Raw genomic sequence first — 24,154 nt, forward strand, 5'->3', positions numbered from 1 at the left:
TTGTTCTTTTTGGTGTTTTGTGAAAGGGATGCCGCGCGGGCTTGTACACCGGCTGCACAGTGAGCGAAGCGGCGCGGGTTCTGGAACGGCCGGGGGCGAGTTCTCGGTCAGGAACGGAGGTGGTGGGTGGTGTTGCGGCCGGAATGGCGTGAGGAGGGAGGACGAAGTGGTTGATGGAGGTATTGCCGCGAAGGACGGACGGATGGAGTTTTGGGCGCCGTGTCGGGTCGGGAGTGGTGGCCTTTCTTTTCTTTTCATTTGGTAATTGTGGCATCACTATTCCTCCTCAAGACCGGGTTGATGTCAGGCGTTTTGGGAGGATGCTCAGCTGCCTGTGGCGAAGGCGACTTCAGGGGGGATGCGGAAGCTGGCGCAGAACATGCGCTTCTTGGGCGCGACGTCGCGGACGTCGTAGATTGTCATCTCGCCCTGCTTGTCCGCATCGCCGAGCTTGAAGCGGACGCCGAGCTCCTGGTGGACGCGGTCGAGGATGTCGTTCAGGGGCACCTCGTCGTCGGACTTGAGGGCGAAGCAGTGGACGTGGACCATGGGCAGCTTGGTCGAGGTGTGCGGCTCGAAGAGCTTCTCGTGGCCCGCGTAGATGCCCTTGTAGTGGTGGACGAAGGTGTAGGCGGAAGCGGGCAGGTTCATGACGAAGTGGGAGATTGTTGGCGGGACGGGGATGCGTTTTGGCTCAGGGGGAGGGTTTTGGGGTTTGCTTCTGGACTGTTTGGGTTTGATGATGGCGGCGTCGCCGCGGGTTGAGGCGGCGTAGACCTCGTGAACTGCCTCTTGGATGAACTTGCGGCCGTCCATGTTGTAGGGTCGGACGTATTGTGATACCTGAGGGGTTGATTAGTTGAGACACTTTGTGTAAGGTATTAGAGAGACGGACCTTGTTCTTCTCGACGGCAGCAGTGAGATACTTGAAGCTCTCTGGGTTCATGTCGTTGGCGAAGACAAAGACACCCTTCTTTCCCGCCGGTACAGCGAAAGGTCCGATGCCAGCCATTACATCGGCAACGACCTCGCCCGGTTGGAACATCTTAATGAGCCTGGTGTGTTCCGGCTCGAGCTTGCTGTTCCAGTAGACCTTGGAGTAGTCGAACTGGAAGACGCAGTCGTTCTCCTTGACCTCGACGTTCATGTCGTCGGGTCCGCTAAGAACTTCATAACCGAAGGTCCTAAACTCGGACTCGTCGCCGACGTTGTCGACTTTGTTGATGACGGTGCGGATTTTGGGGTTCTTGTCGAGGATGACCTCGGCAATGATCTTCTTGTAGGGGAGGTACCGGTCCCGGAGGTTGAGATGGGCTGGTGTGGTAAGTAATTGCATCTCGCGTGAGTCTCGCGAAACTTACCAACGTGTCCCGCTGTGTTGAAACCCACGGGAATCTCGACATGAAGTTCTTCAGGGAGAATGGAGGTCATCACGTCGACTTTTCCATGAGTCAGCCCGCATCCCAATCGACACACGATCTTCACTCACGATAGCTCCAGTAATCGTAGTCAAGCTGCAACTCATACGGGATGACATCCAGTTCACCGCTCTTGATACCCTCCTGGAACACAGGTCCCCATGTCGTCGGTGCTGGTCGGCCGTGTTAGTCATACCCCTCACTCACAACTTCATCAGGTGGAAAATACCGTCATGTTTCACACCAGGACGCAACAGCAGGCACTTCAGACCAGTATTTACAGGGTCAGAGCGGCAAGAGTCCAGACGGTCCAGATCTAGAAGCTCCTTGGACTTTTCAAGTTGCTTGCGGTACTTTGAAATGTTGCGGTTGTCCTTGACAGTCGCCGCCGCAAGCTTCACGGTTTTGGAGAAGAGCGAGCGGTCCAGAGACGTCGCCGCGCGGGCAAGAGGCACCCGGAAGCTTATCATCTCGTCAGAATCAGGGGTCTATCTAGGTATTAGTTCTTCCGTTCTAGCAGCGACCGTGCATGAGCGTTACTTACTGCCATTTTGATGAGTCGATGGAGGGGGGACGATCATGGAGGGGCAAGGCTGAGGAAAATTCCGTTTAGGGCTGAGGGACAGGGGTCATTGTAGCATGTGGCGTATGTGGCGCAGACACGAGGCTGTCCTCGACTTCGGGCGCGCTCAGTGGCCCGAGCGTCCAAGCGTGATGTCACTGAAGCTCCACGATGTAAGCGTCATTGATGATTGGACGAGAGGCATCAAGGGATGGGATAGCATCTGTCGACTTAACTCTATCCACGAGACTGGATTGATGCGAAGTCACTTGCTCAATTTCATTCGTTGGAATTTGAGCAAGAATCCAGCGGTATGGTTGTTTCCGTTTGAAGGAAGTTTGTTCTGGCGCATACATGTGGCGACGATTCAACGGTCCCTGGCTGAACCGAGCCTTCTTTTCACTTACACACCACCAATCACCGTCCACCTCGCAAACCATGTCGAAGAAGAGAACTTTGGACGCGTTCTTCGCGCCGAGTGCGAAAAAGACGCGAAAGGAGGATGAGACTGTCGAGGCTGTACGTGTTCTCAACCTGTGATGTTGCAGAGGCTAACAGACTGCCAGGTCGGAAAGTCAACTCATCTGAACTATCCCTGCCCCATCTTACAGCTAGCGCCTAGCATTAGCAAAGAGCTCTCATCTCTGCCAGCGCGTCCGGGTAGGGAAATCAACGACCAGCCAGACCTTGACTTGCTCTACTTCGAGCCATACGTTCCGTCATATCTGGCAAAAGATCTCTTTGAGTTCCTCCGGGCAGAGCTGCCTTTCTACCGGGTTGAATACGACATCAACAGGGGCGGCATCAAAACTCATATTCGCACGCCAAGGTAGGCTCTCGTGTTCAACACCTCGTCTTGAAAGCCCTTTGACACGTGGCCAGGTGGACAACGGTCTTTGGCCTCGACGACACAGCACGCTTCGACGAAGATGGCTCAGTTGTAGACGTCAAGTCCGGATTCAAGGTCGAGGACAAGCGATACCAAAGGTATCCGCCTAGGCCGATTCCCAAGTGTCTTGACGACCTCCGCCGCTCCACCGAGGCCGCGACAGACTGCAAGTTCAACTTCTGTCTGGTCAACTACTACGCCTCGGGGACAGACAGCATCTCATTCCACAGCGACGACGAGAGATTCTTGGGCCCAGACCCAGCGATCGCTTCGTTCTCCCTCGGCGCAAGGCGAGATTTTCTCATGAAGCATAAGCCCATTCCTCCAGACCCGGAGAATCCGGATAGGCCAGCCCCGAAACAACTCAAGTTGCCCCTAGCCAGCGGCGACATGATTCTCATGCGAGGACGCACGCAGTCCAACTGGCTGCACTCGATCCCCAAGCGAACCGGGAAGAACGCGGAAGACGGCGGGAGAATCAACATCACTTTCAGACGCGCAATGGTGAAGGATGGAACTGAGAATTACTATAACTACAACGTCGGGACCGGGCCGGTCTATCGGTGGGACAAAACGATGCGGGAAATGCGGGTATCTTCCGCCAGCGACCAGCTCAAAGAAAAGCCATGAGAACTCTAATCGGGTATATGCGCAATGCCATTGCTTATTTGCCTTTGCGGAACTGTGCGCTTGCGAAGTTGCGGAGCGCCCTCAAAAAGACTTGGTAACCGACGCCCTGGTTGTCGGGCAGGCAGAAAATCTCGGTGAGGCGGATGGGCCAGGGAGGGTACCCGTCGAGGTCGACGTAGGGGCCGAAGTGGATGAGCAGGTCGGGCTCGGGCATGATGCCCTCGGACAGCTCGGCGTCGATGAGGTCGATGCTGATATCGCGGGGGTGGATCTTGCCCCTCTGGGACATCTCGGCGAGAGTGCGGGTGAGGTCGACCATGGACTCGCGGCCGTCCTCGGCGGAGATGAAGAGGACCTTGAGGTGGCGCGGGTCGACGCTGGCGAAGTCACCGTGGGCCGGGGACTTGAGGATTTCGTCGGCGTGAGGCATAGCTACGGTGAGAGAGGGCTGGTGTCGGCCAAAATAGGCGCGAGACTTTTGGATGATGGCCTGCTGGACGTGAGGCAGGTAGCGCTTGAGGAGGCCTTTGAAGGAGTTAGTCGCCGTCGCAATAAAGTAGCAAGGAATACGCACCTGTCCGCTCGTACACCGTCAAGACGGGGATCTTGGCGCAAACGCACCAGACAGCAATCTCAGCCGCCTCGCCAACCAGTCTCTCCAGCTCAGCTCCATGTCTGCCGCCCTCTTCCATCTTCAGAATCACGCTGAGGTGCTTGGGCTTCTTCTTCAGCCCCACGACGTCGCGCTCAATGTACTCTGGTGTCCGGTGGTGGTAGAACATGACGGAGGAGACATGATAGCACACCAGGTGCCATGCCTGTCGTATCCTAATGTACAGAGAGAATATGGCGTGGATGACGGTGTAAATGAACAGGTGAAGCTTCTGACGAAGTGCGCGTCGCAGGCCAAACCGGCCGGGACGAGGAACATCTCCCTCTCGCCATTGCTGTCTCGTGTCTTCCTCGGGTGTCGGCAGGTAGTTCTGGATGCGCAAAGTGTCAGCTGATGGTCCCTCGACAAGCTCCGGAAAGGACAGCTCTTCCACGTACGTTGATGATTTTCCTGCGGTTCTCCTCGCTAATGACACCGTTTTGGTATTTATCGTCGGTCCTGTAGGCCCTGCGATCTCTCGCGTTGAGCGCCATCTTGGGAGGAGGTTGGGTTCTCAGCGGCGCGGTCAGTCAACAGGCGCGGTGTCGGCGGCGTGTGGAAGCTGCAGGTGGGATGACGGGCGTAAATCTGTTGAGGGAGAAAGAAAAGTCGAGGTTCGTTCGGCCGGCGCTGACCTCCGCGATGCGCTGATATCAGGCGTATATGTGGTCACTCTGGGGTCGTACGCGGCGTGTATGCGCAGTTTGCCGTTTGCTCTTGGCGGGAGGATGACGACGTCTCGGGGCGAGGAAACTTGTTGAAGCTGGCTAAGTCGGTCTTGTCGGCAGGTCCACGGCAGCTGCCATGGATTTCCAGATGTACACGGTAATACGACATTGGTTGGGCTGGTGGATTCCTAGTGGATGCTGCGCCGCTACGTCCAGCAAAGCTCCCTGTGGCTGAGGGCTCAGCTGAGCTGTGCTGTCCCGATCTTGCACTTTTTGGTGGGCTCCGGCCAGGGAGATTGGCGGCCGGAGATACGTACCCGACCTGCCCTGCATTTGACCATCTTAGCCACCCGCTGGCAGCCGAGGGCACGGACTCCACCCGCGACAAATTGGGCAGACTTTCGGGGCGCTCGACCTGACATGTCACGGCATCCCCGTCCGGACCATCGGTTCTCCTGGCAAGGTTCAATTTGACTTCCGTCAGTCACGTTGCTTTCCTTCTCAACGATAATGGAGCAAGTCATCTTCGAATTCTCATAACTCATGATCTACCTGAATCGTAGTCTGTGCCATAGCCAGTTCTCGTGTCGCCTCACGAGCTCATTCGTTGCCAGTTCATTCGTCTCGTCGGGAACCAAGGCCTCCTAGGATGTGATCACCGACATCATCCTCACTGAGCCGCCTTTCTTCCCATCAAGCATTCAATCTCCTTTCCACCATTCGAGGAACCAGGGACGTTGTAGTACACTCCCTCGTATCCCTCGTCGTCCGAGTAGGAGACCGGAGTCATGGTTCCAAAATCGTACTGGAAATCGAGTCTGTATCCCTCCTCCGTCAGAAGCATCTCGGTCTTGTCCTTCTCCTTGTTCACGTCGCGGTTCATGCGGCCCGTCTTGTCGATGATCTCTCCATTCGTGGCCTCCATGGCACCCAGAGCAGTCATGCGGGGGAAGGCTTGCTTGAGGCGGGCTTCCTCACCCCGGGGCTGGTCGCGGCGCAGCTGCCACTCCTGAGCGCCGTACTTGGCTGCGGTCTCAACCCAGGCCTCGCTGGTCTTCTCGTGCTGGTTCATGGCCTTGTCAAACTTGTTGAACTGACGCTTGATGACGCCCTCCTCGCTGTCGTGGTGGACGATCCAATCAGCATTGGCGAAGATGGAGTACACCAGCTTCTTGAGGCCGCTCTCGTAGTTGTCCTCTGATCCGTTGCGCAGCTTGCCGTAGATAGCAACCCACTTCAGCAGAGCGCTCATGAGGCTGCTATCGAGGTCAAAGTTCTTGGGGCATTCGCTGAGGATGATAGACACGCGCTGGATGAGAACACCGGTCAGACCGGGAAGGGACTCTCGCTTGTGGTGCTTCTTCCAGTCCTGCAGACATGAAAATATTAGTAAAGCGCATGCTAATAAAAATTTCGGCGACTCACGAAGAACTCATTAACTGCTTTGTTCGCCTGCAAGAGGCTGAGCTGCTTCTTCGACATCAGGAGACTGATGTTTGGGTTATCACCGCCTGCCATTTTGTTGTTGAGATTGTGTTACCGCACCACAAAACTTCTGTGGGGCAGGAAAGATGCCGTGAGTGGAAGGTGAGGAAAATAAGAGGAATGTGATGGAAGGACTAATTGGAACAGGCTTTGAGCGTGGTTTGTGAAGAAAGGACCTGACTGTCAGAGGCAGTGAGAATTCTTGCTTTGGAAAAGGGAAGTTTGTTGACGCAGCAAGCCTGAGTTGCCTTCGAAAACGTTGTCTGAGGCAAGTAAGGCCGGCAGGTAGCTCATAAACAAGACGAGTGCGGAAGCTTGGAGGCGGGAGGAGAGAGCAAAGCTGCTTTGGGTGGGTCTGCACACACCGCAGCAATCTGAAAGAAATGAGTAAGAAGGAGTTGTGAGGTACCTAGGAAGTTGTCAAAGGAGGCAAGAAGCAGCTGAGGCGGTTCAGGGAGATGAGGACGGTTCGTGCCTTCCACTCTGTATTCAGGGACACCGCTCCAGATGAAAATTTCAACACTTCGCAACTACCTTATGTAAAAAGAGACCGCCTATTTTTCCCGTGCTAGAGCGACAAATCTTCCTGTGGCTCTAATTTCTACCTTAATATCGTCGTCGTCGGCGTCGCTATCGCTTCTATCGAAGGAGTAATCAGATACACAGTAGGTGCAAACACAAGAAGATTTAGCGGTCTCTTAAGAAAGAAAAAGGCTAGTGGGTACATAATTCATTTAAACAATGATAGCTATCAACGGTGTTGATTGAGAAGCTCCTTGGTCTTGGAGGTTTCTCTGCTCTCCTTGAGCTGCTTTCTGACTTCCTGGCGTGATCCTAAAGGGTGTCTTTGCTTGCTGAGTTATTGTGTTTGCGTCTGCCTTCAGCACCCCTGTATTATGAGTATACCTGCCAAATATATAAAGCCGATGACACTACCTCAGTGAAAATTTGACATATGTGATATTGCTTGCGTGACTGCGATTGATCTAATAAGACGATAAAGGTGGCCAGATACAGCATTTGAAGAACGCATTATCGTGCTGGGAAAAACCATCGACACAAATAAGCACCATACAATTCAAAAAAACGTGATTGACGACGGCCTACATGTATTTCCTCTGGCCTGCTGAAACAATCGCCAGTCCCTCAATAAAGGAGCTGTCATCGCGTACCAACCCGGAGACTAATGGCGGTTGACAGGGGTGAAGAATCCGCAGAAGAAATACAAGTTTCTCGCCATTGCCATCAATGCCGATTTATCAGTATCTGGTAACCACTTTACGGAAACTCCCTGGCAGGTGTCGACTTTGAAGAGGCTTCGGTCATCATTGTCTGAATAAGTCGAAGATCATACTGCCAAAGATGACGGACGGGAGACCTCTCTATTACACGGACGCTGGACCTGGTCACAAACCTTCAGTCCACGTAACAACCAAGCATGGACGAGATCATGTTCGGCGGTTCTCAAAGTTCGACACAATGAGCGGATTGTATTTGATGGACTAGACACAACAGTGACGGACTGTTTAAAGGAACTCAAGGTGGCGCCTTCAACGCGAACCAGGCAAGCTGGAAGCCTCTTACCCCGCAAATAACTTCACCATTTCATTGCAATCATACAAGGGTCCTGAAATGCCCGATGCAACTGGATCAAGATCCGTTTTCAGAATTGACAAGTGTCTAGGGCACAATTTGACGGAGCCTAGTAACGAATGATTTCCTTTTCATTTGGAATTTACATAGAGACAGAGCCGAAAATACCCTTCAAAGTGATAACCGACATTGAATGAACATTAGAAGGCTCTGCTAATATGCATGTATACAGTTCTGATACTACTGAGAATGACGACGCCAGCCACTGAGATGATCGCAACAACATCGATCCGCACAAGACGTCTCTTGGCGTTGGGAATGGCCCTTGACTCATATCGGCTATCGTTGCTCGAAGTTTCCTTGAGGAACACACGGTATATGCCAAGCGCCGCATTGCGTTCTGGGCATTGAAAGGTTGAGCGGCAAACGTCATCTTATAGCAATGGGACAACAACTTAGTATCTACCCGAGGAAGTAGCTACTTTGGACTCGTGAGGGCGCTCATGTGATGCTATAATGCTTCGAAGCAGTCCAATATGCGTATAAATACTCCATAATTGTAAGTTCAAGTCAGGCAACGCAATTTCGTTCTTGGTGGCGTTCTTGGTGGCGTTAGGAGACGAATGGGTCTGCGCAATCACCAAAGGTTCGACAAAACCAGCCTTCTTTCCGGTTAATTCAGATCTTCAGAGTTTGTTGAGAAAATATTCATAACAGACGAAATCACTAACTGTCGACGTCCAACCCTATCCGTCTATTCCTCGCAAGTATTCAGTGACATCACTTGAAATCATCACTGCGCTGCAACATTTCGGTCGTGTGTACGCTCTTCGAGATCGATGCATGGCGGTCAGGTATGTAATGCAGGGTACCCTAAGAACGAAGAAGTTGGAAGGCATTGGGTTGCCGCCTTCTCAGCTGCCATTTATGCCGCTTTTATACCAAATAATTCTGTAGATGTTTCGTCCTTCAGCTGCTTACACATAGAGACTAAGAAGGCATCTTATTCTTGGTAAATTCCAGGGAGATGTGAAATTGGGTATAAATGGCAGTATGATTTCGAATCTAACAATCGGCAGCCTGCGAATCTGGCGATTCCGATTGGAGATCTCGACCTTTTCATCAACAAAGCTGAGGTCAGAACATCAGGCGCATCATGTACGACGAGTATAGTTTAAGCCATGTATGCAAGAACTCACCGAAAGGGCCTTTGGTGTTTATTAGCAGCCTAATAGCACGCCGGAGACGGAGGCAGATGGGACCGCTGCGGAGATTTTAGAAACGGTTGGCCCTGACTTTACATAACCTTTCCAGAAAGGAAAGGTTGTCTGTATGTTTCGTCACACATCCAAGCTTCAGCATGGACACAGTGGAAGGCCATTGGCTGTAGTTTGGGATCATAAACAGAAGCGGCGCGGGATTTAAATAACGCAGCGTCGTGTAGGCCTCGTGGGGAGTAATGCCCTCTACTCAGTGGCCGTATAAGTCTCTCACTGCTTCACCGACCTCTCTCAGACTTGGGGGGGGGGGGGGGGGGGGGGGGGGGTGGGNGGGGGGGGGGGGGGGGGGGTATGGCTAGAGTTGACAATTGCCTTTAATTATGAAGATTTTTGATTCAAATACAAAACAGCGCCAACACAACTTCTACGAAGTCCAGCCGAGACATCAGCGCAATGCCCAACTAGTGTGCTTCACTTTATGGCCGTATTACGAGGACAATGTTCACAGCCATCACACGCAAACATGGGTGTTTCCAAGACCCGAAGTGAGCAGAGATAGATTATGTGGGCTATCAGGGCAGAAATTGTGAATATGTTTGGAATAGTTGTTCTGTCTGTGTGATCTTCTGCACCGTCATTCCTGAAGCAAGCATATATGCTTCTCCGGCTCGCTGCGCTAGCAGGACCGAGAACGAATCCACGTCGAAGCATCCAGACGTGCCCTCCTCCCTTTACCGACAACGTTGAACCTCCGTGGCGAAGATTCGCCCAGATCATCGCTGAAGATCCCATAGCATGGGCCGCCGAGTGTCTATGTATCTAGACCGAGCCGAGAGAAGACTCGGAAGAGTATGAGGTAAGCATCTGACAAGGCCGCCTCTATGAGATGAGCGTGGTCTGCCAGGGCGTTGCCATGTGCGTTTGGGCGATTTTATTGCTTGCGGATGTGATCTGCTACCGGGTGGATGAGTTCACGAGCTGGCCCGGCCTTGGAACCAAGGCTGGCTACGCACAGCTTACTTGCAGTGGCCTCGTGGTAAAGAACCTGGCAGAAAATGAAGCTGAGATTATGACCCGGAGAGCTTCATCGAGGGTAGCAGGGCTTATCCGGGGCACCCTCATATCCAACAGCTAGCATGCTTCCGAGGCGGGAGATCTCCCGCCAGGAATGTTTCGTACTCATCATCGTATGGAACCCGTTGCGTCGTGTGTTTTGCCCAAGTCCGCCATAAACTCGACACTGCTTCATGGCACGCTGCCCGCCTGCCACTTATCCAACAAGCCGACATTCCATTCCTTGAAAACCCGCTCACTCGGCGGGAGCATCTCAGTACTACTCTGCAGAACCTCCGCACCTCGAGAAATATCCGCCATGGGAAGATTCACCTCCTGCACGTCCGACGTCATGGTCTCCAGCATTGCGTCCGCCTCGTGCTGGGGGATCTCGCGATACAGCAACTTGATAGCAGACCGCTTGCCCTCGCGCCCGGAGGAGGCATACGCGATGTTGCTGTTGAGGATCCACAGGTGCAACGAAGGAGATGAGTTGTCACTGGTGCTCACGGTCTGGGGCGACGAGAACGTCGGCACCACAACCGATTTGGATGAGCCCGATCGTGACAGGGTTGCTGTCAGCGACGCAGCGAGGCAGTCGGAGCTGCTGGGCGGGGTGCTCTCAACGGCCGTCCGGCATGACACTTGCCACTTAAAGAGAAGGACGGACGAGATGGCGACGTTGAAGAAGCCGACGTGGGTCCTGCAGCCAGAGCAGAAGACGTAGAGCATCCGCGGTGGAGGGTCCGCTTCGCCAGCCAGGACTGCTGAGCTGGTTTCTGAGCCGGCTTCGTAAGAGGAGCAAGAGAACTGCACAAAGGAGACGTAAGCAAAGGAGATTGAAGAAGGAAGAAAACGCGAGATGCTGCATGTCCCTCTTGGTAATCCCGAGGCTTCCACGGCTCTGAAAGTCCCCAGTGAAAAGAAGAGGGTGTCTTCTTCCAAGCCCGCCAAACCCATCTGCGAACAGAGGTTTCAGTAAGCCGGAAGCCTGCTGGGCAGGAACGACGGAGTATCGATCTTGGGGCGGAGTATCGGTGACCACATCACTGAGCGGCAGAAATGCCGATATGGCCTCCTTCTTAATGCCCCGTTCAGACATGTCACTGGAGAACTTCACGGTGAACAGAGAACGAAAGCAGAGTTTGCCACTTACCACGAGTCCCGAGCAGTCGGCTTCAGTAAACAGGAGAGACGTCAGGTCAACCAGACCCACGCCGTTCTGCGCCGCGATGCTCGAGTTGGCACCGTAGCCACGCTGGGCAAGGTGCTCAGGTTCGTGACCGTGCTCATGATCCGTCGGCTTGTGGCAGTGCCAAAAGTCCATCATCTCAGCCCAATTCTCGCTCGGCAGGTCCTTCCACTCCTTCGCCGTGCCCTCCGGCACTACCGTCGCCGCGCAGCCCCTGCAAGCCACCGCCGACTCCGGCAGCAGATCGGTTGCCGCCCATGGTACGGGCTCGTCCACCGGCCCGCGTGCTGAAGGCGCCGATGCGTCAGACAGAGGCAGGCGCCATGAGAGGACGCGAGAGCCCGGGTGCGGTGCGGGGAGGACGCCATTCCTGGGCGCGACGACGTTGCCTGGGAGGGAGAACGGGGTTTGGGTGCCTGCGTGTGCGATGTGCAGCGTTGAACCGTCTGGCGAGACGCTGCCTTGCGTGCTTCTTTCGGCAGGTGAGGGCAGGGTCACTGCGACGGACAGCTGGCGGATGTTTGCCAGGAGCTCCGCGTAGATGACCGGCGTGTCATGGGAAGACATGTTGGGCGAGCTTGGTTTGTCGGAGGTAGCAAGGTTTCGAAGCTACGCGCTTTGGGTGAGGTCAGATTTAAGCTGGGTGAGGCCCGCGTTAGGTGGAGTTTGGATGAACGCCGTGGGGCAAGAGACGCGCCTGGAGGTGCCACAGCTCAGCGCACCTGCCCCCGAAGCTTGAGTACTTGATCTTGCTGAGGCATCCTCTTCATTGAAAACATTATAAACACAAGGTATCTTTGTTACAGCCCGTAATTCCGTCGCCGCTGATAAGTCCTTTTCAAACTAGAACATGGAAAAGAAGGAAACTTGGTATCATCGAATATCAAAAAAATTAGGTCTCTGGGCGCCGTAACGTCCTGAGATTTGGTGGCCACTGATGAAGCTCATACGCCGGAGCTGGGGTATTTCCCTGCTCGTTCACCGGCTGACGGGGCGGATTTCGAATCCCTCTAAGATGAGCCAACTCAATGGGCCCTTCCACATTCTCAGGCTCTCTTCCTTCCTGGCTGAGTATCCTCCCTTCATTAGGGTCGACCCTGGAATATGGCGGTAACTCATCATCGACAGCAGCATTGGGATCAACCTCCCGATGGACCGCCGGCTCGTCGAGTCGCCGCAGGCGATACTCGGCCACTTCTCCGCGCGCGCCCGCCCTCCTTGTCCGCTCAATCTCGTCCTCGGGCTCTGGTGGATACAGTTCCGGCCGTTTCAGTCGGTGCCAAATCAATACCGCCCCGACGTAGGCGAGGCATCCGAGCATATGGCTGACGAAGGCGCACCAGGTCAGGGCCGCGAACGAGGACCCGACCGCATGGTACGGAAACACGTCGTCGAATTCGTCCAGGGCCGCCTTTGCTTTGTACGCTGCCGCCGTTGTGATGCCCGAAGCGACAAGCAAGGCGAACAGTGCGAGAACTTGTGCAGCCGTCATTACGCGGTAGTGGGAGGCGTTGAGAGCGTAGTGGTGTCTCTTGGAGATGATCTGGAAGATCCAGGTGCCCATGTTGATTGCCAGGTAAATCCCGTAGGACGCCAGCGCATCCCGTGTCGAGGTGACGACGTCGGCCGTCGCGAACTCTGCTGGCGATGGTCCCACGAAGCGGCCTTCTGGGTCCGTTATTGGACCGGCTTCCACATTGTCCTGCTCCCCCAGCCTGACTTCGACGTCTTGAATGATACTCTGCAGATCGAAAGCACTGCCGGGCGTTCTGTGTATGCAGCCCGCGAGCGCATAGCTGCTGTCGACATATGCCTCCTTGAAGCAGCAGCTACTCAGGAACCAAGTAAAAACAAATGTGCTCTGGCGCTGGCTCTCGGTCCGGCGATATACCGCTGACCACTTTTTCTTTCACGTCAGTGATACGCGCGTTGTGTCGAACAGTGTATACTGACTGTGACGAGATGTATGTCTTCGCTGTTGACTGTCCCACCAACCTGATTGGCATTGTGAACCCAACCGCCGACGCAAAGAGGTATAATGAGTGCTATTGCAACAGCGTCGAAGAAGAAAGCAGCCCATATACACCGCCGCCTGATGTTCCTCTCGTCCTGCTTCGAGAAGATGAATTTCTGGGCGGCGGGTGCTGCGTCCTCATCGACGTGCGCATCCATTTCCAAAGGATGAGGCGGTGTGTCTGTCCAGACTCACTCGTAGTCCTGAAAAATCAGTAAAGCTCAGAGAGCCACACATATGATCATAATCGTTCAACATGTCCAAGGAAGCCAGACAGAGACGCCCGGCCCTGGACGCGTGTACAACGAACGAGGTGCAAGGCTGGGAGGAGAAGCGCTCTGCGTCGTTGGTCGTCTCGCCCGGGGTCTGGATTGCGCGCCCTTCGAATGCCGCCTCAGTGTATTCGGGCAAGCGGCACAGCAGACGATGCGACTCGCTGGTGCAGCTTCCATTTTGGGCGGCCTAGCCGTCAGCTCTGGTAAGTCGGCAATAAAGATCTGCTATTCCCACCACTTGGTGGCTTGCTTCAATACATCTCATCAAGACTGGGCAAATCTTGGTTTCTTGGAGGCCAAAAACATCTTTGGAATAGAGATCAATGAATGCCAAGTCAATGCAAACACCTTGAAGCGCAGAATCTTTGGACATGGCAGGTGAAGGAAAGTCCAGCGCCAGGTCTGGTCCAGGAACAGCAAGACGCACAGACCAGTTCACTGGGTGACAGAAGCTCCCCAGTGGCCGTGCTCAACTCTTCCCAAACAGGACTAGTGTGGGAGCTCCAAGGTCCCTCTCAGATTTCCGAATTTCATCAGCGGCCTCCAAGTCCAACATTTCGATACGACAAGAACAGACAAGAACAGCCGAGCGAGACCCTGAATTCTGAAGAAAAAGAAAAAAAGGTCCCGCGACAAATACCTCAAACGTCCTGCTATCGCCTGTTTGTAGCTTCATAGTAGCCAGAAGTAACGCCAATTCCCGAGTCCAACCATCGAATCCAGACCGCAATCATGGCGACCCTCGGAGGCTACTTGAACAGTATGTCATGATCTCCCACCACACATCTCAGGCCATGATCCTACATTTGCTAACGTACTTGGAAACAGAGAAGGTGCTCATTGTCACAGTCGACTCGAGAATCCTCGTCGGCAACCTCGAAGCCGCGGACCAAAACACAAACCTCGTAAGGCACTGTCGGTCCTCGGAGCTCGCTCCCTCCTCTAGCAGCCGGCTAACCACGTTCATGCGCCCAGGTCCTCAGCAATGCCCAAGAGCGCGTGATCCAGACCCCCGAGAGTGGCGAGCCCTCCGTCGAAGTCCCCCTCGGCCTCTACCTCGTGCGCGGCGACAACGTCTGCACGGTCGGCCTCGTAGACGAGCAACTAGACGAGAGCATCAACTGGACTGAGGTCAAGGGTTCCGCCATTGGAGGAACGAAGCACGTATAGACAGGCGAAAACTACGACGAAGGGACAGCATGGCATCTGAGTCGAAAAGCAGGGATTGGTTTTCTTTTATTTAATTGCGAGCGGGATACCCGAGTATTGGGAAGATACGAGCCTGCCAGATGGAGGCGAGCAAGACGCACACACACAAAATCACGGCGTTGAATGTTTTCTGGGTTGGTAGAGAATGAACATTTGGGTTCCTAAGGGGTATGCGCCTGTCTTTTTCTATCCAATCTCCATGCCAGTCTCAATGCTGTTGTGCTGACACCGAAACGAGAAGCCCCCAAAGACAGTCAGGGGTCGTCGAATTCTATACATTTCAACCAAAGATTCTCTTCATCAGATCATGCGCGAACAGCTCCTCGCCGGGAGACCCGACCATCCTGTTGATCCTGTTGCCTCTGCTGTAGCTGAGCCAACCGCCGCAGTCGCCCGGCACCTCAGCCAGTGTAAGAACGTCGACACCCTCGCCGGTGGAATCGCTTTCGAGGGCCGCCTCGGTGTACTTAGCTCTGACTCTGCGGTCGATGACATGCATTCCGCGCGTCCATTGGCCAGAGGTTTCGATGCGGATGTCCTCAGGCTCCGCGACGGGCTTCCACTTGGGGTCGGACTGTGTAATGAGATACCAGACGGTGAGAGGGTCGTGTAGGGAGAGACCGGGCTCCTGGCCGTTGCCCTCCATAGACTCAACCTTCTCAAAGGTCTTGGACATGAAGTGGTCAACCCACTGTCCAAGAGGGCTGCCTGCCTCGACGATGGGCTTGATTCTCTCGGTGAAGAAGTTCTTGTTGAGCAGGTGGGGCGTTGTGATGTCGAGGGGGAAGAGAGTCAGCTTGAGCTGCTTGGAGAGCTTGGCTGGGTAAGGCGGGAGAGATGACTTCTCCTTCGAGATGGGAGGCATGGTGGAGCGGGGGTTAGGGGAAGTCAGAGCGAAGACTCGGGCCGCCGCGACGGTGTCGGCAAAGGTGTTGAATTCACCGACGGGAGTGATGTTTCCCTCAACGTGGACAGCACCGCCCATAACGCACAGCTCCTTCACACGGAGGAAGGTCTCGGGGTCCTCAGCAGCGGCGAGGGCGACGTTCGTCATGGGGCCAACGACGCAAATGGAGATGGTGTTGGGAGGGTTCTCCTTCAGGATGCGCAGAATCTCCTTGTGAGCGACCTGCTTGGCTGGTGTGAAGTACTGGTTGAAGGGGGACGGGTCGTGGTCAACGTTCTTCTCTGTGTGGAAGAGTGCCTTCCATCTGTCGTCGGGGGTGAGGTGGGGATGCTTCTCATGGACGCCGTGCAGACCATCGATGCCATCTGTGTTCGTTAGTGTTTGACATAGCATTTGGCAGGCGGTGTTCCTCACGGAAGTAGTCGGCTGCCAGCTCATCATCCTCAAGAGGATGCTCTGCCCCGACAGCTACAATAGGCTTATAGGCCCTCAACGACTCAAAACCCTCGGGCTTGCCGTTCTCCTTGCGCCAGGCCAACTCCTTCTCCAGAACATGGAACAGCGCAACCGCATTGCGTAGACAGCTTAGATTCGTCAATACCGAGAAGTCGACGGACACCGGGATGCATACCTCTGAAGAGGCACGTTGCCGTATGTGACTGAAATCATCATGACCTCCAACTCCTCAGGGGAGGCCGCGAGGGCCAAGAGCATGGCGAGAACATCATCGATACCTGGTTTGAAAGTCAGCCTCGCTATACGTCTTGATCTTGCGTTGGGTATTCTCACCAGGGTCGGTATCGATGATCACACGGTTCTTGGGGGCCATGGCTAGGGTTGTTGGGTATACTATCGTTGCTTTTCTTTTTCAGATGAAGAGACGAAGTGGTTTCGTCTCAAGTCTTGACGGTTTGCGACACGATAACAGACAGTATCTCGAAAGGGACCGTTGAATCGTTATATAAAACCGGATCCGCTGAGTCAGGCGGAGTTCGACGGATATCGGCGGTGGGTAGTGGTTGACGGAGTTGTCCGGCAGCGATTCTTAAATTCCTAACAGTGAGAGGTTCAAAGCTCTCTAGTTCGTCGTCCCGCAAGGGTTTTCTCGCATCAGTGACGGCGTTGCATAGAGATTCGGTAGGCGACGACCCCTCATTCCTAACTCTTCCTAACGTCGATGGTGGGGTTTAGTGGGAATCAGCGTCCTGGGGAAGGCCGCTAAGCCCCTTCAGGCGAGCGCAGGTGAGCGATAAGGGACAGCTGGCCCAGGCACCGCTGTTGCAGCTCTGTTATCGGGAAATGGGATCTGACATGCGGCAGGTTGCAACTCAAGGTTTCCAACATTGGATGAGGCGCGGGAAGGAAAGCCTCGGGAGCTATGGAAAGGAGCGAATTGGTGTCGCACACACGTGAGCCTGTCCATGGCTATTTTTACTTTGAACTTAGGTGACAGCTGTGATGTAGTGTTTTGTTCGCACTCTGGTTTCTCTCGCTCGATGGAAGAGCTAGCGACGTTCCTCGGCACCTGATTGCCTCCTTCTTCAGCAGGGGAGCTCCCATCTGTGGAAGGCACCTTCCCGGAGTTATCAAAACGCCGCCTATCTGCTACATCCAATGAGAAGATCGAGAGTAAGACGATCACGTGTGGACAGCTACCTCAGTGCAGAGGCCACGTGACCTCTGCGACCTCTGCAGCTTGCAATTACTCCGAAGCCCGTGCTTGGAGGACGGATCCTAGCGTCCCGGTCCCTTCCACCCGTGGAATTGCGAAGCTGTCACTTTCAAGGTGGCCCAGGAAATTACATAACAAGGCCCTGGAGAGATAACCTCATCCTGTCCACTTCTCCAGCTCAAGCTCTGGAGAAACAACAAGCTCGACGATCGGTCAATGCGACTGCCTCAAGGTGAGTGACAATTTTTCTGCGCTTCAATCCAATCGCCTGTTCAGCCTTGCGAACCACCTATTCCCTCCTGTCATTTCTTTTTTTGCTACACGCAATTTGGTCTGGACACTTCCCTCTTGCCGGTGTCTTCGCCTCCGGCTTCATCTCAGCTCTCCGGCCAGACCAAACACATCCCTGGGGCACCTGCGACTCGCGGCAACGACACCAAACCCGATTCGTAATTCCCACTCTTGGGGGATTCGGATGCACACCGGGTACGGTGCAGCAGCGCAGCAACAGGAGCATCAGCAGCAGTAGCAGCAGCAACACTTCTGCGGCGGTCGGGTCTTGAATCCGTGACGGGACCCCTTCCCTTGCCCGAGTCCTGGTCTGTCAGAAATCCTCATTGCTGGTACCTTAGTGGACTGCTAGCACCAAACTGGACCACCGGACGACCACACCCATTGGCGCCCATTGGATATTTGCTGAGAAGCCACCTGGTAACTTTTTTTTGCCTGCTCCTTGCTCTTGCCAAGCTACCTAGCATCTGAACACGACATCCTGCCAGTCTTTCAATCGCGTGGTTGAAACACCTCTTTCATCACCCTTTTGCCTCTCTTCCCTTCTCTTGCAATTTTCACACCTTCCCGCCCCCATCATTCCTGCACATTATCTGCATCGAGCCATCAATTGTTGCGCCCGATTGCATCCCTCTGTATGTGCCCGTCCGCACCTGCCCCAGCTACCCTGGATGAATGCATCCTACTCAAAGCTTAACTCAAATCTTGCCCCGATGCTAACTTCACATTGAACAGACATCCAATCCTCTCCGCTTCTCCAGCACCCGTGAAGCACGAAGACACGCCTTGTGTTATCTCGGCATAGGTTTCGGTACTGCTCCGATAACCAACCGTCTTCGATCGCACCTTGCAAGCTTAATCAACAACCCCCTTAATATCCATCGCAAAGCAAGTGCCTCAAGCCTCCAATACAAGTCACAATGCCCACTTCCGAGTTCCTCACGACCCAGACTATGGGCGGGTACCTGGTGGTTCTTGCTCTGGCCGGAGGTCTGACCTACTACTACATGGCCGAGAAGAACGGCAAGCAGATTGCTCCCAAGGGAGTCAAGCCATACGTCGAGCCGCGCAAGGAGAACAACGCAAAGAAGGCAAGAAAGGCTGCCTTTGCGTCGCAAAAGCCTGCAGAGGACAAGGCCTCTTCCACCGCAGTTGCCAACGACTCATCTGCTTGGCTGAGCAACGACCCTGATGAGAAGGTCGACAACAATGATTTTGCCAAAAGAATGGCCGCCGCAAAGGAGGGCAAGAAGTTCGATGGCAAGTCTTCTGGAAACAAGGAGAAGAAGCAAAAGTCCGTCAAGCAGTCCCGTGCTGTTGAGAAGCCTGTTGCGGTCGCCGAGCCGGAGCCCGCTCAGGCCCCTGCCGTCGAGGCTGTTGAGGAGTCTCCCGCCGCTTCCCCCGAGGTCGCGCCCGTTGACGCCAGCGGAGTCAGTGACATGCTCGAGCCCGCCGCCGGCGGCCCCTCTGTCCTCCGCCTGACTGGCACCGAGGAGAAGGCCACCAAGCCCAAGAACCAGAAGGTCCCCGAGAAGGCTGAGACCAAGAAGCAGCGCCAGAACCGCCAAAAGGCCGAGGCCAAGAAGGCTGCTCGCGAGGAGGAGGAGAAGGAGCGCAAGGTCAAGCTCGAGAAGCAGCTCCGCACCGCTCGCATCGCCTCCGGCACCCCCGCCAAGGACGGCTCCCAGTTCATGGCTGCTGCCAACGGCAAGAACTCCTGGACCGCCGGCAGCCCCAACGGCGCCTCCACCAACGGCAGCTCTGCCGCCGTCCAGCCTCTCGACACCTTCGACGCTCCTGCTCAGAACGGCACCTCCGCCGCCGCTGCTCCCGCCCCGGCCTCCGACAACTGGATCTCTTCGCTTCCCTCCGAGGAGGAGCAGATGGAGCAGCTCAAGCAGGAGGATGAGTGGAACACCGTCTCCAAGAAGTCCAAGAAGGCCAAGAAGGAGGTCCAGGCTGCCGAGCCCGAGGTCGAGGCCCCCGCCGCCGCCGCCGCTCCCGCCCCGGCCCAGTCTCGCCCCATCGCCCAGGCCGTCCAGAAGCCGGCTGCGTCCAACGGCAAGGCTGCGAAGCCCGCTCCTTCCTACGGCTCTTTCTCCGCCCTGAGCACCCAGGAGGAGGAGTGGGACGTATAAACGGTCACGCACCCTCATTGTTCTCCAGGACATTCCCCTCTAGACGCACGCTCCTACATCATATCCCATCACCGGGCGTCGTCTGACTGTCACTTGTTATTTTAACTGTACAATACTTCTTCCTGGAGTGCGGACCAACGAAAAACTCTCACATGCATCCCCTTTCGACGTCATGGAGGGGCGCCGAACTCGAGTCGATCGCATCCGCGCAAGGCGGACACGCGGCCGGGGAAGGCACGTGGCTTGCCATCGGCCTATCGCGCACACATACAAAAAAGATCTCAGCATCGGTATGGGATCTGGAGTTGGGGGACATTGGCCAGCGGGCTAAGTGATTTGCACATGCTTTTTTCGATTTCTCTCTCTCTATTCGGCTTCGAGACCTGACGTGTGACGAAGCGGGGGATGACAACGACAGATCACGATGTCGATGAAGCGAGGTAGTTGGGTCTCGGGGCGAAAGCGAACAAAATGGAAACTCTCTTAGGGCAAAATTGGTTGAATCACATGGGAAACGGCCATGGCACGTCTGTCGTTGTGTGTTTAGCGCAGATTCCCGCAAGATACTTTCAATAGGTTTTTTTTTCACCCCGTCCTATGTCTCGGGCTATGCATGTCTTTCGTTGTGAACATCACTTTTTCGCTGTGACGACTGGTGGCTCCTTTGAATATTTTTTTCCTTCCGGGATCGTGCCGGCTGGATGTGATTAGTTGCGACCCCACGTTCATGCGATGCACGCCCAGTCCCGCCACGGCATGCTCTACGATTTTTACACGGGATATGGCTGCGCTCACCAAAAGTCGACGAGACTGGGGTAAGCTGTCTTGTCTAGCATGTGAGAGAAGCCAGTTGGCGGAGGGACGGGAGTGAGCAGCCGGCGTCTACGTGTGGGGGGCCACGCGCGCGATTTCGACTGACCGCCCCTTTCCGATGGACGATGGTGATGGCCAGAGTCGATCTGCGAGATCTTTGGGGTTGAGACATGCATGAGCCGGGCTGATGCGGGTTGTAGGTTGTGTGTGGTGAGGTGTTGTTGCAGCGGTTATTGACTTTGGTCAGATGGACTAACTCTTATTCTGTGAGATGCATGGGGGCTAAGGGAGGTAGTTTTGCAGTAGCGGTGGTGGTGTTTGTCGCATGGCGGAGATTGAGGTGGGCGGAGGACGGCAGGATGGATGGGCGGCTGCGGAGGTTCGGGGACCGGTTGAGCGAGTGGGGACGGGAGGTTGGCGGCGGCCGGTGGTTGTAGTCGGACTTTTCAGGTGTTTTTTTTCTTTTTGATGGTCTGTTGGTTTGGATGGGTGCGTGGGATGGTGGGAGATGTGTTGTGCAGGAGACGATGTCGGAGGTGGAGTCGTGTGTTGCATACGACGACGACGGGTGCTTGTGGAGGGTTTTGTGGTCTTGGGTTAGGGATTTGGATTGCATACATGGTTGCAGAATGATATTTCAGAGGTAGATATTCAGAATGAGAGGGGAATTGTGCCTTCCTGGGTCAACGTCCAAGTCATTTTTACTCAGACGACAACTTGGTAAACCCTATGCACAGAAAGTTACGCAGACAGCGTCTGCACTGCGTGCGATTAATCCCCCACGTACCATCATGTCCAGCATTTCGTTCGGGACGTTGGAAGTTCCGCGTTCGCTTTAGCTATTGACATTGTGTTTTTCCTCTCGGTTGCTAGTCGCGACCCGGAAGATGGGGGGAGGGGGGTCGTCGCAGCATCACGGGCCCCTCCTCTGGCGGAGGAGGGAGGATCTACAGGGTTTCGTTAGATGACGGGATCGTGCTAAGTTTATTTTTACATTGCGTTAGGTTACGAGATTTTAGTGAGATCTCTGCTTTTCTCTCGCGCTCTCTCGCTCTCATTTGCATGGTCTTGGCACGCGGGATTGCGCGCCGTTTGTTTCCTCTCGCCGTCCGAGGAAAGAAATGAACGAGGTATTGCTTAGAGTTGGCGAGTGTACGTACGCCCTACTGCAGTATGTGTAAGTCGTCTCTTGTTTTTTTTTATGTTGGGGCAAAGAAGGTTCATGGGATTTGAGAGAGATGGGCGGGTTTAGTGATATGGTTCGTTCAGCCGTAAAGGCTATTGAGGAGGCTCACGGGAAGGAAAGTAATCGACTGGCAGGCTGCCGCGGGAACTGTGTGCATTGTGAAGTGAAGTGGTGCCGGTGAAGGTTGCGGCGGCAGGCGAGGTTGAGATGGAGAGGAGGGGGGCCGGGTAAAGTGGCTTTGTGTTGGCAGGCATGGCATTGACAGGCAAGCGAGCGAACGAACGACAGTGATGTGGAGGGTGGGGGATAACACGATAGGATGGGATGTGTGTGATGTTATCCTCAATGCGCTTCCTTTCTCTTCTGCCTTTTTTCGCCACAAGTCGTCGTTGGTCGAGACAGTGGTGGTTTCTTGAAACCTTCGTCATCGTTCCCCAGGCTGTCGGTGATGGACGTCCCATGACGATTGCACAAGAATGATATATTCCTCGCTGCCCTTGGGGAACGCATTCTGTAGATGATCGACGTCTAGAAGAAAAAGGATCGACGTTGAATTCCGAGGAATCGACTGGCTAGCGCGAAACGCATTGTGACATTGATCAGCTCTGTAACCTCTTTGAAAGGCGTGGGCTAAGGATTGTCTAAAATGGCATGCGTCTTGTCGATATCTCGGCGAATGGGGGGATCAACTGGAGGAGGTTGACGGTACGGCGGTACATTGCGCATGGCACGGGTCCTGTTGGTGAGGGAGGGGGATGTGGGAGGGAACCTAGGTGGTGTAGGGGAGGTGTGGAACCGACAGGGCATGAGTATCGATAGGCGTCGATAATATCCCTCCAACGAGGGTCCCCTGTTTGAGGGTTCGATGCGCCCCGAGGTCCCTTCGTTTGCTTTCTGTCAGAAGAGAAGAAAGGCCTGTGCCGACGAACACTGGAAACAAGAATGAGAGAGACAGATGCCGGAAAAGGTGAGAAGGGGGGAAATGGGAAAAATTAGGTGCTTTGGCGCGCCAAACGCTGAGGCGCACGTCTTGTCTCATATCTCCCATTCCCTTAGCGACCAAGACAAGTCAGGACGCCCCTCAGGCCGACGCTACGCCAGAGACAGGCAGCTCGCGCGGGAAAAGCAGCGAAGGAAAACGTGTGTCGGTGCTAGAAAGGAGGACGCAGAGTGGCCGGCCGCCAGGACGACGCCGCCTCCGCGCGCCCGCGGCGCCGTTCGAGCCGCCATGGGAACGAATGGTCACTGCGGGACGTTCTCGGGGGCGCGGACGGCCGAGAGTGAGACAAGCAACGGTCTGGCTGATAATTCATGGGTGAGTTTTGGGAGGTAACTGGTCCAGGTAGGCGTGTACCGAGCCAAGTTTGGGGTGGAAATTGGGTGCAGAGGAAATTTCATTTGACCTCCTTTTTTTTTTTTCCCATGCCCCCTCTAATCGACATCGCCCGACTCTGACATCAATCTTGGATTGGACAGACTACTGTCGACTGAAGAATGCCAGCGAGCCACTATCGATTGATTGATCGATTGATCGATGCGAGTGGGCGGAGGGGAATGATAGTCTGTCGACGACGCGAGGAATTATCGCCCAGCGCGTGTTGAATGCGTAAGGGCGCGACACGGCGTAAATTGGCCGAGTTGCAGATTCATGACTCCGGCAGCAGCACCCAAGGCCTTGGGCGGGGGGGAGCACCCTCGCATGGTGTCAGTGTCGGGCGGGAATGGGTAAGGGATTGAGGCGATGAGGGTTCGGTAAGAGCGCATGGTATTCAAGGTCGAACGCCGGGCCAAGTCGAGGAGGGGAGGGGGCGTTGTCGGGGGGAGGGAAGTAGCTGGTACTTGTCAGTGGCTGTTTCTCTGGAGGACGTCCAGTAGTGGACAGACACACACTCACATAGTACCTGATGGATGACGGATGACGGATTGCTTGGCCCATTGGGATCTTCTGAGCCCGAGTCGGACAGCTTTGGCGGGCATATTTTGATGTGCGTGACAGTGAGATGCGCCCATCTCCCCGGAGACACGGACAGGTGGTGCAGGGAAATCCCATTCACGTAAACCAAGGAAGTGAAGGCATCTTGGCCGGTGCGTTGGCGGAAGATTCGAGGCGGTCGAGGTGGAAACATGTTGGACGTGGAATCGCTGCGCTGCGCTGTAATGCGCGAGGTGCACCAATCCTCGTCCTTCTTGTCCTCGGCGTCGCCCTCGTCCTCCCCGGAAGCACCTCCTCGTCCTGGTTACGGGCGACGGGCTGACGCACCGAACAGGCACAGGGCCCCTGGGCGCT

At 54.9% G+C, this 24,154-nt stretch overlaps 8 protein-coding genes across 8 annotated transcripts; 3 read left to right on the forward strand and 5 right to left on the reverse strand.

Annotated features, from left to right (window-relative positions):
* Window positions 1-324: 324 nt before the first annotated feature.
* Window positions 325-1,968, reverse strand: GCG54_00004043 (tRNA (guanine(37)-N1)-methyltransferase; the record flags this gene model as incomplete). Its single annotated transcript, XM_045404098.1, has 6 exons — window positions 325-843; window positions 896-1,314; window positions 1,362-1,439; window positions 1,490-1,591; window positions 1,648-1,906; window positions 1,963-1,968. 6 exons carry the CDS (start codon window positions 1,966-1,968, stop codon window positions 325-327), a joined length of 1,383 nt encoding a protein of 460 aa, XP_045263933.1.
* A 450-nt stretch (window positions 1,969-2,418) lies between these two features.
* GCG54_00004044 (DNA oxidative demethylase ALKBH2) lies at window positions 2,419-3,499 on the forward strand (the record flags this gene model as incomplete). The annotated part of the gene is made up of 3 exons (XM_045404099.1): window positions 2,419-2,499; window positions 2,547-2,809; window positions 2,863-3,499. 3 exons carry the CDS (start codon window positions 2,419-2,421, stop codon window positions 3,497-3,499), a joined length of 981 nt encoding a protein of 326 aa, XP_045263934.1.
* A 34-nt stretch (window positions 3,500-3,533) lies between these two features.
* On the reverse strand, window positions 3,534-4,645 carry GCG54_00004045 (Dehydrodolichyl diphosphate synthase complex subunit NUS1; the record flags this gene model as incomplete). Its single annotated transcript, XM_045404100.1, has 3 exons — window positions 3,534-4,024; window positions 4,074-4,482; window positions 4,550-4,645. 3 exons carry the CDS (start codon window positions 4,643-4,645, stop codon window positions 3,534-3,536), a joined length of 996 nt encoding a protein of 331 aa, XP_045263935.1.
* Window positions 4,646-5,489: 844 nt separating this feature from the next.
* Window positions 5,490-6,337, reverse strand: GCG54_00004046 (uncharacterized protein; the record flags this gene model as incomplete). Its single annotated transcript, XM_045404101.1, has 2 exons — window positions 5,490-6,188; window positions 6,245-6,337. The coding sequence occupies 2 exons, from the start codon at window positions 6,335-6,337 to the stop codon at window positions 5,490-5,492; spliced, it is 792 nt and encodes a 263-aa protein (XP_045263936.1).
* A 4,025-nt stretch (window positions 6,338-10,362) lies between these two features.
* GCG54_00004047 (uncharacterized protein) lies at window positions 10,363-13,534 on the reverse strand (the record flags this gene model as incomplete). The annotated part of the gene is made up of 4 exons (XM_045404102.1): window positions 10,363-10,980; window positions 11,327-11,971; window positions 12,519-13,268; window positions 13,316-13,534. The coding sequence occupies 4 exons, from the start codon at window positions 13,532-13,534 to the stop codon at window positions 10,363-10,365; spliced, it is 2,232 nt and encodes a 743-aa protein (XP_045263937.1).
* Window positions 13,535-14,383: 849 nt separating this feature from the next.
* On the forward strand, window positions 14,384-14,821 carry GCG54_00004048 (U6 snRNA-associated Sm-like protein LSm8; the record flags this gene model as incomplete). Its single annotated transcript, XM_045404103.1, has 3 exons — window positions 14,384-14,411; window positions 14,480-14,556; window positions 14,627-14,821. The coding sequence occupies 3 exons, from the start codon at window positions 14,384-14,386 to the stop codon at window positions 14,819-14,821; spliced, it is 300 nt and encodes a 99-aa protein (XP_045263938.1).
* A 319-nt stretch (window positions 14,822-15,140) lies between these two features.
* Window positions 15,141-16,596, reverse strand: GCG54_00004049 (uncharacterized protein; the record flags this gene model as incomplete). Its single annotated transcript, XM_045404104.1, has 4 exons — window positions 15,141-16,132; window positions 16,182-16,351; window positions 16,399-16,501; window positions 16,557-16,596. The coding sequence occupies 4 exons, from the start codon at window positions 16,594-16,596 to the stop codon at window positions 15,141-15,143; spliced, it is 1,305 nt and encodes a 434-aa protein (XP_045263939.1).
* A 2,054-nt stretch (window positions 16,597-18,650) lies between these two features.
* GCG54_00004050 (uncharacterized protein) lies at window positions 18,651-19,868 on the forward strand (the record flags this gene model as incomplete). Its single annotated transcript, XM_045404105.1, has 1 exon — window positions 18,651-19,868. The coding sequence occupies one exon, from the start codon at window positions 18,651-18,653 to the stop codon at window positions 19,866-19,868; it is 1,218 nt and encodes a 405-aa protein (XP_045263940.1).
* Between the last annotated feature and the right edge of the window lie 4,286 nt (window positions 19,869-24,154).

The sequence above is a fragment of the Colletotrichum gloeosporioides genome, assembly GCF_011800055.1.
Source record: "Colletotrichum gloeosporioides strain Lc1 chromosome Unknown consensus_48, whole genome shotgun sequence".
In the NCBI taxonomy this organism is placed as follows: domain Eukaryota; kingdom Fungi; phylum Ascomycota; class Sordariomycetes; order Glomerellales; family Glomerellaceae; genus Colletotrichum; species Colletotrichum gloeosporioides.